This window comes from Macaca thibetana, chromosome 5 (genome assembly GCF_024542745.1).
Source record: "Macaca thibetana thibetana isolate TM-01 chromosome 5, ASM2454274v1, whole genome shotgun sequence".
NCBI lineage: Eukaryota > Metazoa > Chordata > Mammalia > Primates > Cercopithecidae > Macaca > Macaca thibetana.
Window position 1 is genome coordinate 76,712,290 of NC_065582.1, and position 14,050 is coordinate 76,726,339.

Consider the following 14,050-nt stretch of genomic DNA (forward strand, 5'->3'; position numbering starts at 1 on the left):
TTTTTTAATAATTGAAATTTACGTGCACCAGCCAACTTGGATCCTTTGTTCTTCTTGAACTAAACTGTTTCTTGTAGCCTCATGTTTACTGAAGCCTAAAATTAGAACTGACAGCAATTCACTGCAACAAAGTAGGCTTCCTCCCCTGCCCGTCCGCCCGCAGCCCATGTCCCATTCATGCCCTAGAAATCCACTCATCTCTCGGTGGTCATCTGCCAAGAGAAGAAAAATAGGGCAGAGATGAGAACGTGTCGTTCAGGCAGGGGAGAGGAGAGTGAACCTGCTGGCTCACCCCTGGTGCCTCCCATCAGAACCTCACCTCTGCAGCGCTGGTCCTCGCTCTTGTCCTCTTCCGACACATCTGGCCCTTCCAACAAGAGCTGGTCCAGCACTTGCTTGCACTCTTGCAGTAGCGCGGCTACCGCTTTTTGATTATTCATGATGATTACGATGAATTGGGTGTCCCTGGGTCTAGGGTGATCAATTACCTAGGAGAAGACATTGATTCTCAATAAAGGAGCCTCTTGAAGGCCGAAGTACCTGGTGAACAAAAGAGAGGGAAAGATGATTAACTGAAGTATCATCAATTATCTGTAAGACTCAAGCAGGGAGGGATAATAGGGCAAATGCAGGAAAATACATGACAGCCCCCAAGGACTTCATTAGAGGAGTGTGTGAAATTACTTCAGGGCCTGGCTAGATGGGCAGCACCTCGAAAGCCTCAGAGTGCAGAAGCGAGAGGGGCCTGGTACAGACCCCAGTTATCTATCCACAGTGATGTCAGTGGAATCACATGGGCCAAATGAAATGAATATACTGCATGATTTATTTATCTTCTGCATACTTCACATCAGTGCCTCTGGAGCTCAGTGGCACCACACTCTCTGCTCTCTAAAAGTCCACAGGAAGCATCTGGCTAACAGTTTTAATATCAGGCACTAGTACATGGTAATAACCCACTGCTGATTTCCCCTGTGCGGTATTCTTCATAATATTTAGATGATATAATTTGGACCAAGATAGGCAATGACAAATGCCAAATTTAAAGCTCTTCACTGCCAAGAACATTACCAAGTAAAATAGAGGACTGATATCCCAGAAAACCCAATTTCCTAAATCTATCAAATGGATGGATCTGTCATATGGATCTACTTATATTGTCATTTAACCTATATACAGTTGAGAGATTTCTTATGTAAATATTAGTGTGATTAATGAGCTACTGCTGTCAAGGTAATTTCAAGAATGAAGTAACTTACTAACAGACAAAAACAATGCCTGAAAAATACATAGAAACACATTATTCAATTAACAAATGTTTTTGTCTATCTTTCTTTCGTTAAAGTATTATATTGTAAACAAAAGACAGGAAGTTATTCTCTCTTAGACATTGCCAGAATAGATATTGGAGCTGCTGTCAGGTTTAGACACTTCTGGAGGGCGTGTAGAATTTTATTACCAAAAGTTAGAGAGTCTGAAAGGGAAGAAAGTAACAGACATATGGATGGCTCTAGTTATTCTGTCTCTGAGCTTTTGCATGCGATGAAGTAATCACCGAAAATATTAAAGCAGTGAATTATTGTGTTGGTGTTGGGATTAAATGTGCTCTACTAGTCAATGGTTTCTTAACTAACTTTAAGAAGTTGGCTTTGAATTTGAAATAGCAAGAAAGCCTTTTTCTCTCTCTGATTTTCTATTCTATGACTTAACAGGAGCAGAAAATGAAAGCTGAGCTAACTGTGTAATCTAAATTTTGTGTTTTTCATGCTAACTTGGCAGGTATACTTCGTTATCTTGATATACTTTGTGTTTAAAGACACACACACACACACACACACACACACACTACACACATACGTTACAGAGCTAGACCTGCCGAAACAAAACTTGAGGTTATTACAGGCTTGTTTCTTTTAAAATCCTAATGTATTTGTCGATGAAGAACACAAGCAGAGTGCTCAAATACAAAATTTGTGTTACTTGAAAGGGCATTCACTTAAGTGAGATACTGAAGAATTAGTCACTAAGAGCAAGTCTAACCATTGGTGTCTCTGTGTCACTTTTTGGTAATTCTTGGAATGTGTCAAACTTTTTCATTATTATTATATCTGTTATGGTGATCTGTGATCAGTGATCTTTGATGTTACTATTGTAATTATTTCGGGGCACCACAAACTGTCTGGGAGCCAGCAAAGTTAATCCGTGAATGTTGTGTGTCTTCTGACTGCTCCAGTGACCACTCATTGCTCCATCTCTTTCCCTCTCCTCAGGCCTCCCTATTCCCTGAGACACAGAAATATTTAAATTAGATCACTTAATAACCCTATGGCAGCCTCTATGTGTTCAAGTGAAAGGAAGAGTCACCCATCTCACACTTAAAATCAAAAGCTAGAAATGTTAAACTGAGAGAGAAAGGCACATTGAAAGTCAAGATAGGCCAAAAGATAGGCCTCTTGTGACAAATAGCCAAGTTGTGAATGCAAAAAAAAAAAAAATTTCATGAAGAAAAGGAAAAGTGCTGCTCCAGAGAACACATTAACAGGAATTCAGGAGAAACTGAGTCCAACCCTCATAGATAGCTTTGGGGTGTTCAAGACTTCAGTGATGGAAGTAGCTGCAAATGTGGTGGAAATAGCAAGAGAACTAGAATTAGCAAAGCCTAAGATATGACTAAATTGCTGCAATCTCATGATAAAACTTGAATGAATGGGACGTTGCTTCTTATATATGGGCAAAGAAGGTGGTTTCTTAAGATGAAATCTACTCCTGGAAAAGATGCTGTGAACATTGTTGAAATGGCAACATGGCATGTAGAATACTACATAAACTTAGTTGGTAAAGCAGCAGCAGGATTTGAGAGGATCGACTGCAATTTTGAAAGGGGTTCTACCATGGGTGAATGCTATCAGACAGCATCACATGCTACAGAAAAATCTTTAGGAAAAGGATGACTCAATCCATGTAGCAAACTTCATTGTTGTCTTAATTTAAGAAATTGCCACAGTCACTGCAGCCTTCAGCAACCGTCACACTGATCAGTCAGCAGCCATCAGCATCGAGGCAAAACCCTCTACCAGCAGAATGATTAGGACTTGCTGAAGGCTCAGATAATCATTAGCATTTTTTAGCAATAAAATATTTCTTAATTAAGTTGGGTACTTTTTTAGACATAATATGACTGTACACTTACTAGACTATAGTACAGTATAAACATAACTTTCATTAATATTATGCACTAGGAAACAAAAACATTCATGTAACTCATTTTTTTTTAAATTTAAAGATTTCTTTAAGAAATGGGTCTCACTATGTTGTCCAAGTCAGACTCAAACTCCTAGGCTCAAGTGATACTCCCACCTCAGCCTCCCAAGTAGGATTACAGGTACATACCACTGTACCTGGCTTTGTGTGACTCACTTTATTGTGATACTTGCTTCTGTGTAGAGGGTTGGAACTAAATTCACAATACCTTCGAGGTGTACTTGTACAAGTTTAATCTCTTTTCTGTTTAGGATACTTCAAAAAAGTATTTCTGCATGGATTGGGTGCTGAACTAAAAGGTTTCCAATGTCTCTTTTAACTCAAATGTCTATAAGTCACAATGTTTTATGCCACAAGCTGGCGATTGGCCTGCCTACTTAGGAAAAGAACTAAGCAGTAAAGGCTGCTCAGAATTTTATCCTCATACTGCTATTGCAAAGAGTACAGGAGCATATGTTCATTCCTTCTGAGTACTGCAGTGAGCTAATAAAAGAGCTAATTAGTGGACTACAGTGAACAAGAGGCCCTGAAGCAATGATATCCCATTCCCATCATTCCTTAAGAGAGGGAGATATTGGCTAAAATGGGAGGGTAGCATTGAGATTAAAATATACATTTGGTGGTTTAGAAGGCTAAGAACAAATTTTGCTTGGAGTGAGCTGCAGGTAAGTCAGAGACTCATTTTTCTTCAAGTCCAAAATTAAAGCAAGAAGGGCGTTCTCTTTCCCAGCATTCTTTTGTAGAACTTCATCTAGAACGAGAGGTGTAACAAAGAAATAGGAGAGCTAACTGCATTATAATATAATTTTAGTAGCACATCATGCTTTTGTCTAAAGGCTTATGTTTTCTTAGTGCTGTACCATTCCCTTAAGGTAGAAAGTAGTCTTTTGTTGAACTCATAGAAGCAGAGAGTAGGGTGGTGGTTACCAGAGACTGTGGGATGGGGAAATTAGGGAGATGCTGGTCAAAGGATACAGAATTTCAGTTAGACAGGAGGAAAAAGTTCAAGAGATCTATGGGATGTCATGATGATGATAGTTAAAAACAATATATTATATAAGAGAGTAGATTTTAAGTGTTCTCACCACAAATAATGGTATATGAGATAATGTTAATTAGTTTGATTTAACCATTCTACAATGTATGGCCATAAATGTATATAAGTTAATCTGTCAATTAAAATAAAATTAAAAAAGAAAGTAGGCCAGGCGCGGTGGCTCATGCCTGTAATCACAGCACTTTGGGAGGCCGAGGCGGGCAGATCACAAGGTCAGGAGCTAGATACCATCCTGGCTACGGTGCAACCCAGTTTCTACTAAAAATACAAAAAATTAGCCAGCTGTGGTGCCTTGCACCTGTAGTCCCAGCTACTTGGGAGGCTGAGGCAGGAGAATGGCGTGAACCTGGGAGATGCAGCTTGCAGTGAGCCAAGATCATGCCACTGCACTCCAGTCTGGGTGACAGAGCAAAACTCTGTCTCAAAAAAAAAAAAAAAAAAAAAAAAAAGAAAGTCGTCTTCTTTACATTGACAAATTAAAGTAAATTTTAATTCCTCTGTTTCTGTAAATGACTTAAGTGGAAACAGCATATAGTAATGAAAAGAGGACCTAGAAATAGGAAACTAATGCTTACAAGAGTGTTCAACAGATATTTATTGATTAATTCCACTTTATACTCTGTCATTAACTATTAGTAAGACTTCTGGATCCACTTTTGAGATTGACTTTTCTCATCTGTATTTTTGAGGGAGTTGGTTGGAACAATTGCTAAGCTGCTTCTAGCTCATAAATTACATACTCAGCAGCAGTCTAAATAGACTATGTTGTTTATTGCCAAAGAATATTTGATATTTGTTTATTAAGAAATTCCCTAGCTCTTTTGAGAACCCTTACATATCGTTTTTATGTATGTATATTTTTGTGTGGTTAGAAATATTGGCTTGAATTTTAGAAGTTGATTACTAAATTACTTATTTGATTTGGTTTCTTCACTTGCAACACCAATTCCTGATGTACAAGATCATAAATCTCTTCCTTTTGTCTAAGTGATGTGAAAGAGAGATAGGGCATGCAGTTGTATGAAGGCAAACAACAGGACTTGACCTAGTCACTTAAGTAAAGCTAGGGCAGATCAAGGGAGGCTTCTTTGAGAATGTGATGCCTGAATTAAGCTTTGAAAGAGTGATAGGGCTTAATGAAGTTAAAATGATGGGGAATGTAGAAGGAACTAGAGAGGGAATGAAAGATGGACAGGTTGGCTAAACTAGAAATAAAAGGAGAAAGTTGATATGAGGTGAGACTGGAGAGGTAAATAGGGGCTGTGCGGGCCTATGTGTGCCTGGTAAAAAATTGTACCTTTACCCTAAGAGTGCTAGGAAACTCTTAGGGTAGCAGGAGGACCCTGGCCAGATTTGCGTTTGGAAAAAATCCCTGTTTTAGCTGTAGTGTGTAATTTGGGGTGGGGGTTTGCAGGGAGGTAACTGCAGGCAGATCAGTTAGGTATTATTGCAAAAATTCATGTGAAAAGTATCAGGACTTTAGACCAGAGTGATAGTATTACAGATGTAGAAAACTGGACAAAATTGAGAGCTGTTTGGGGAATAAATGCAATATTGGCATTGGATAGATATGAATGTTATTAAGAATGAGTACCAGTTTCTCCATCATAGCCCAAAACTGAATGGACAGTGTTACCATGTTTTGAGACAAGGAGCGTAGAAGAGATCTTCTAGGAAAATACATAAATACATCCATTCTGTATTTCTACCTATAAAGATAAGTTAGATAAATCATATCATCCACATAAAAAAATCATATTTTAGCCAAGACAACATTTCTAAAAAGGAAGAAGAGATTTCCAAGGTAATTCATGTTTAGTACTTGCAATTCCCCAGAAATGTACTGAAGATATTCTTTACACTTTTTGAAAGTCGCAGCATTTTCCCTTTTCTCTGTAGAATTCAGAGGAGACAATAGGAAGAAAATACTGTAACATGAGAAACGCTTTGGAATCCAACCATCTGTCCAGACTTGTATGGTTCATTGTTAGGCATAACAGAGGCTGGAGCCTGGAACTTTCCTTCAGGCAACAGTCCTGCTGGAAATTTTGGTCAACTTCATTTATAAAGGAATCATTTTCAATCTCAACACATACCAGTTTTTCCTCCCCTGAACTGTGGCATTCTGTGAGCTGTATATTGTTTTTACATTTAAATAATGGGAGTTTCCCAATATGTTTGGTAATCAATGAATTACTTTTTCTCTTTTAATATCCCTCCCCTGTACTTTTTTTTCTTAAAAATCAAATAGAAAGGGTCCAGGAAACGCAATCAGACATACAAACATACTTTTGGAATAAATACCCAACAAAGTTAGAATGATACACCTTAAGGCACATGTGCACACTCACAGCTAAGTGGTCATGTGTTTATACATTCTGTGTGTGATATTGATATATAAATTCTTCAGTTCTATTGGTAACTTAGAATTTAGTTGAGTGGCTGAGTTATGGGATAATTGACAAATGAGCTATTATAAAAAGTAACCAAACCAGTGGATTATTCAAAGCCCCATCTCTTTTAGCATCTGTGTTTGAATCTTTTTCACTGGACAATTAGTACCCCATTAGGGAATATGTCGAGGAAAATGACTTAAAAGATATTCCATTGTCTACTGGTTGCCACTGCTATTATAACCCACTAGCCAACTAGTCAGAATCCCCAAGCTAGAAGATGTGGAGAAGAGTAAAGAAATATTAGCGATGATTTTTACTGTCAAGGAATTTACAATATAATTAGAAGGATAAGATGCAAATATATTAAAAAGTAAACTAGATAAATATACAGGGTATATAATACACAATTGTACTCTGCAAGCTCAATTTAAATTAACTGTGTTGGAATTTAATTAATCCTTGGTTACATTCATAAGCAAGCCCACAGAGCTTATTTAATTCATATGTACATGAAAAATTATTCTAAAACAACTTTTGTTTTCTTTTCTTTATGAGATCGAGTCTCGCTCTGTCACCCAGGCTGGAGTGGAGTGGTGTGATCTGGGCTCCCTGCAACCCTCTGCCTCCTGGGTTCAAGCGATTCTTGTGCCTCAGCCTCTGAGTAGCTGGGATTAGAGGCATGTACCACCACACCCAGCTAATCTAAAACGACTTTTTAATTTACACTCATTTCTCATATTGCTTCTATGAGAAAAGGTATTCTGGTCTCTAATGTACAACAAGAATACATTTCTCTAATCAGGGACCAAGCAATGACAATCCAGCCATTCTCACCATTTTACTCTTCTCTGAGCACCGACAGACATAAACTCTCACCATATTGCCTCTTGCACTGATTGGCAGTAGAAGTGGGGAAACAAATGGAGAAAGAGACAGCTGACTGGAGAGTAAGGCAAGTGTGGGAATCAGAGAGATATTATTGGGTAATAGGCATTTGTCAGCATTTTAAAACTGCATTAAAAGCGAAAAGAAGGCAACTTCTAAGTCACCAAAAACATAACAAAGTAGACTTCTATTTCTAGCAGTGAGCAAGACTATCTAACACTCCCACTGAAAACAATTTAAAATGCTACAAAAACATTTTAAATCTCGAAAATATATCAATAAAATGGCAAGAGAGGAAGCAGTACTAAGAAAACAAAAAACGAGTAAAAGCTGGAACCTAAAAAGTTAACTGCAATAGAGAAGCTAGCCATTGCCTTGATTGTATTTGCCAAACTGTGAACTTAAAACTGGTTTTCTCTGTCTTGTAAGGTATGAGGGGAGAAAATGAAACCAAAGGTCTTAACTGAGGTAGGAATTTAAGTGAAGACTGCACACCCCCTGCATAAAACTGAGATTCTAAAAGGTTGCGCCTTCAGTGTAAGAGTAAACTAAAAAATAAATCCTCATCCTCTCCCCTCACCTCCCAGGAAAATTGTCTGCGGCAAAACATGCTGCTTCATGGAGGGGAATAAAAATATTTCCCTTGAGAATTTGAAGCCACAAAGTCCATAAAACCTCTAGCTAATGATTAATTTAAAATAAATTATTTAAAATGATTAGGTTAGTAGTGTTCCCAGTCAACTGGTGTGACTAAATATAATCCTTTCTTAAAAAAATTAACCTCAATCCAAGCTTCAAAGAATTCCCACCTATAAAATACTAAGACGCATGAGCTCCTGATCAAATCTCACAAAATACATAAGGCAAAAAGAAATCATGAATGAAAGCAGAAACAACAGATACTAAAATCAGACCCACAAAGACTTTACATAATGGAGTTAACACATATAGACTATAAAATGTATGTTTAATATGTTTAAGGAACTGAATTAATGTATTGAAAATATTAATAAACAGCACAAGCTATGGAGAAGGCATAAGCAGATTGACTAAGAATAATAATTTCTAGAAATAAAAATATAATAATAAAAATTTCAAATTCAATGAATGCATAGATTCAATAAAAATATTTGCTCTAGGTTGGAATCAGTGGCTCATGCCTGTAATCCCAGTACTTTGGGAGGTAGAGGTGGGTGGATCGCTTGAGGTCAGGAGTTCAAGAGCAGCCTGGCCAACATGGCAAGACCCTGTCTCTACTACAAATACAAAAATTAACCAGGCGTGGTGGTGCATGTGGTGGTGCAATGAATTATAGGTGGCCAACTACTCGGGAGGCTGAGACAGGAGAATCACTTGAACCTAGGAGCTGGAGGTTGGAGTGAGCCAAGATCATGCCATTGCACTCCAGCCTGGGCAACAGAGTGAGACTCTGTCTCCAAGAGAAAAAAAATAATTAGCTCTAGCTGAAGATATAATTTTTGAACTGGAAAATAAATCAGAATATGTCACTTAGAATTCAACAGAAAAAAGACAGAAAAATAGAATATATGAAGAGAGGCTAAAAAACAGGAAATAATTGGTAGAAAAGGTTTAACATAAGTCTAATAGAGTCTTAGATGGGAAGAAGAGGGAGCAGCAGTAGAACCAATTGGAGAGATAATTATGATTGCAAATTTTTCAAACAGGAGACCATTCTCCACAGGAGAATGGTTCTGGGACCCTCGTCAGGTACCACTTTCAAAGAATGTTCAAGTCTCTTATATAAAATGGTGTAGTAGTTACACATTCTCCCCTATATTTTAAATCACCTCTAGATTACTTAAAACACCTAATGTAAATAGTTGTTATGCTGTATTTTAAATTTGTATTATTTTTTGATTTTTAAAAATTTTTTTAACATTAAAAAACCTTTTATTATAATTATGTGTAGGACAGAAACTAGTAAAAAATACAGATGAAAAGGAAAACTGAAATTCTCCTTGATCCCAACACTAGAAATAACCAGTTAATATTCTGATGTACAGTCTATTGTTCTTTTTTATATGCATAAACATGTTTTTCAAATTACAGTTGGGATCAACAGTATATACACTGTTTCATAATCTACTTTTTATTTACTTATTTATTTTATTTAAATAGGTTTTTGGGGAATAGGATTGTGTTTGGCTACATGAATAAGTTCTTTAGTGGTGATTTCTGAGATTTAGGTGTACCCCATCACCAAAGCAGTGTACACTGTACCCAATGTGTAGTCTTTCATTCCTCACCCACCTCCCACCCTTTCCCCTGAGTCCTCAAAGTCCATTGTATCATTCTTATGCCTTTGTGTCTCCATAACTTAGCATCCACTTATTAGTGAGAATATACGATGTTTGGTTTTCCATTCCTGAGTTACTTCACTTAGAATAATGGTCTTCAATTACATCTGGATTGCTGCAAATGCCATTATTTCATTTCTTTTTATGGCTGAATATTAGTCCATGGTGTATATATATCACAATTTCTTTATCCACTCATTGATTGATGGGCATTTGGACTGGTGCCATATTTTTGCATTTGTGAACTGTGCTGCTATAAACATGCATGTGCAAGTATCTTTTTCATATAATGACTTCTTTTTCTCTGGGTAGATACCCAGGAGTGGGATTGCTGGATCAAATGGTAGTTCTACTTTTAGTTCTTTAAGGGATCCACACACAATTTTCCATAGTAGTTTTACTAGTTTACATTCCACCAGCAGTGTAAAAATATTCCCTTTCCACTACATCCACGCCAACATTTTTTGATTATGTCCATTCTTGCAGGAGTAAGGCAGTATCACATAATGACTAAGATTTGCATTTTCCTGATCATTAATGATGTTAAGCATTTTTTTTCATATGTTTGTTGGCCATTTGTATATCTTTTTTTGAAAACTGTCTATTCATGTCCTTAGTACACTTTTTGATGGAATTGCTTGTTTTTTTTCTTGCTGATTTATTTGTAGATTCTGGAAATTAGTCCTTTGTTGGATGTATAGATTGAGAAGATTTTCAAGGTTGTCTTTTTACTCTGCTGATTGTTACTTTTGCTGTGCAGAAGCTTTTTAGTTTAATTAATCTCATTTTTTTAATCTTTGTTTTTGTTGCATTTGATTTTCTTGGGTTCTTGGTCAAGAAGTCTTTGCCTAAGCCAAGATCTAGAAAGATTTTTCCAATATTATCTTCTAGGATTTTTATGATTTCAGGTCTTAGATTTAAGTATTTAATCCATCTTGAGTTGATTTTTGTATATATAAAGATGAGGATCTAGTTTTATTCTTCTACATGTGACTTGCCAATTATCCCAGCACCATTTGTTGAATAGGGCGTCCTTTCCCCACTATATGTTTTTGTTTACTTTGTTGAAGATCAGTTGACTGTAAGTATTTGGCTTTATTTCTAGGTTCTCTATTCTTTTCCATTGGTCTATGTGCCTATTTTTATACCAGTACCATGCTGTTTTGGTGACTATGGCCTTTTAGTATAGTTTGAAATCAGGTAATGTGATGTTTCCAGATTTGTTCTTTTTGCTTAGTCTTGCTTTGACTATGCAGGCTATTTTTGGTTCCATATGAATTTTAGGGTTGTTTTTTCTAATTCTGTGAAGAATTATGGCAGTATTTTGATGGGCGTTGCATTGAATTTATAGACAGCTTTTGGCAGTATGTCATTTTCACAATACTGATTCTACCAGTCCATGAGCACAGGATGTTTCCATCTGTTTGTGTTGTCTGTGATTTCTTTCAGGAGTGTTTTGTAGTTTTCTTTGTAGAGGTCTTTCATCTCCTTGGTTAAGTATATTCCTAAGTGTTGTATTTCTTTTGAATCTATTGTAAAAGGGGTTGGGTTCTCGATTTGAATGTCAGCTTGATCACTATTGGTATGTAGCAGGGCTACTGATTTGTGTACATTAATATTGTACCCTGAAACTGCTGAATTTATTACCAGTTCTAGAAGCTTTTTGGATGAGTCTTTAGGGTTTTCTATAATAGTTATACAATCATGTCATCAGCAAAGAGTGACAGTTTGATTTCCTTGTTACCAACTTGGATGCCCTTTATTTCTTTCTCTTGGCTGATTGCTCTGGCTAGGACTTCCAGTACCATGTTGAATAGGAGTGGTGAAAGTGGGCATACTTGTCTTGTTCCAGCTCTCAGGGGGAAATGCTTTCAACTTTTCCACATTCAGTGTAATGTTGGCTGTCAGTTTGTCATAGACGACTTTTATTACCTTAAGGTACGGACTTTCTATACTGATTTTGCTGAGGGTTTTAATCATAAAGTGATACTGGATTTTGTTAAATGCTTTTACTGCATCTATTGAGATGATCAAGTGATTTTTGTTTTTAGTTCTGTTTATGTGGTGTATCACATTCATTGACTTGTGTATGTTAAACCATCCATGCATCCCTGGTATGAAACCCACTTGATCATGGTGGATTATCTTTTTGGTATGCTGTTGGGTTCTGTTAGCTAGCATTTTGTTGAGGATTTTTGCATCTATGTTCACCAGGGAAATTGGTCTGTAGTTTTCTTTTTTGTGTGATATATTTTCCTGGTTTTGGTATTAGGGCAATAGTGGCTTCATAGCATGATTTAAGGAAGATTCCCCCTTTCTCTGTCTTTTGGAATAGTGTTAATAGGACTGGTACCAATTATTTGCATGTCTGATAGAATTCAGCTGTGAACCCATCTAGTCTTGGACTTTTATTGCTTGGGGTAATTAACCATTTCAATCTCACTGCTTGTTATTGGTCTGTTCAGAGTTTCTATTTCTTCCTGATTTAATGTAGGAGGGTTGTATATTTCCAGGAAATTATCCATCTCCTCTAGGTTTTCTAGTTTATGCATGTAAAGGCATTGAATGATCTTTTGTATTTCTGTGGTATCAGTTGTAATATCTTTCATTTCTTTTCTAATTGAGCTTATTTGGATCTTCTCTCTTCTTTTCTTGGTTAATCTCACTAATGGTCTACCAGTTTTATTTATCTTTTCAAAGAACCAGCATTTTGTTTTTGTTTTTTTTTTGTATATAAATATACATATTTAATTTAATTTAGTTCTGCTCTGATCTTGGTTATTTCTTTTCTAATGCTTAGTTTGTGTTTGCTGTGTTCTTGTTTCTCTAGTTCCTTGAGGTGTGACCTTAGATTGTCTATTTGTGCTCTTTCAGACTTTTTAGTGTAGACATTTAATGCTATGAACTTTCCTCTTGGCACCGCCTTTTCGGTATCCCAGAGGTTTTGATAGGTTGTGTCACAATTATCACTCAGTTCAAAAAATTGTTTAATTTCCATCTTGATTTTACTCTTGACCCAACAATCATTCAGGAGCAGGTTATTTCACTTCCATGTATTTGCTTGGTTTTGATGGTTCCTTTTGGAGTTGATTCCAATTTTATTCCACTGCAGCCTGAGAGAGTACGGATATAATTTTGATTTTCTTAAATTTGTTGAGACTTGTTTTGTGGCCTATCATATAGTCTATCTTGGAGAAAGTTCCATGCAATGATGAATAGAATGTATATTCTGGGGTTGTTGGGTAGAACAATAACAATGTTCTGTAAATATCTGTGAAGTCCATTTATTGTATAGTTTAAATCCATTGTTGCCTTGTTGACTTTCTGTCTTGATGACCTGTCTAGTGCTGTCAGTGGAGTACTGAAGTCCCCCACTATTACTGTGTTGCTGTCTCTCTCATTTCTTAGGTCTAGTAGTAATTGTTTGATAAATGTGGGAGCTCTAGTGTGAGATGCATATATATTTAGGATTGTGATATTTTCCTGTTGGACTAGTTCTTTTATCATTATACAATATTCCTCTTTTTCTTTTTTAAATGCTGTTGTTTTAAAGTTTGTTTTGTCTAATACAAGAATAGCTATTCCTGCTCACTTTTGGTGTCCATTTGCATGGAATATCTTTTTCTGCCCCTTTACCTTAAGTTTATGTGAGTCCTTATGTGGTTGGTGAGTTATTATCCATTCTGCTATTCTGTATCTTTTAAGTGGAGCATTCAGGCTATTTACATTCATCATTAGTATTGAGATGTAAGGTACTATTCTATTCATCATGCTGTTTGTTACCTGAATATCTTACTGTTTTTCCATTATGTTATGGTTTTATACGTCCTGTGAGATTTATTATTTAAGGAGATGCTATTTTGGTGTATTTCAATCATTTGTTTCAAGATTTAGAGCTCCTTTTAGCAGTTCTTGCAGTGCTGGCTTGGTAGTGGCAAATTCTCTCAGCATTTGTTTGTCTGAAAAAGACTGTATCTTTCTTTCATGTATGAAGCTTAATTTCACTGGATACAAAATTTTGTCTGCAATGGTTTTGTTTAAGGAGGCTAAAGATAGGACTCTAATCCCTTCTAGCTTGTAGGGTTTCTGCTGAGAAATATGCTGTCAATCTGATAAGTTTTCCTTAAAAGATT

General features: G+C 36.5%; 1 protein-coding gene across 6 annotated transcripts in view; it reads right to left on the bottom strand.

The window, feature by feature from the left end:
- The window catches only part of ALPK1 (alpha kinase 1), a 137,258-nt gene that overhangs the window by 63,383 nt on the left and 59,825 nt on the right, over window positions 1-14,050 (bottom strand). For 4 of the 6 annotated variants that reach the window (XM_050791318.1, XM_050791319.1, XM_050791321.1 and 1 more), the window contains one exon: window positions 320-540. In XM_050791318.1, the coding sequence (XP_050647275.1) occupies window positions 320-440 (121 nt within the window). In that variant the 5' untranslated portion in view covers window positions 441-540. The remainder of the gene's footprint in view (window positions 1-319; window positions 541-14,050) is intronic. The other 2 variants (XM_050791322.1, XM_050791317.1) reach the window with 1 other exon arrangement.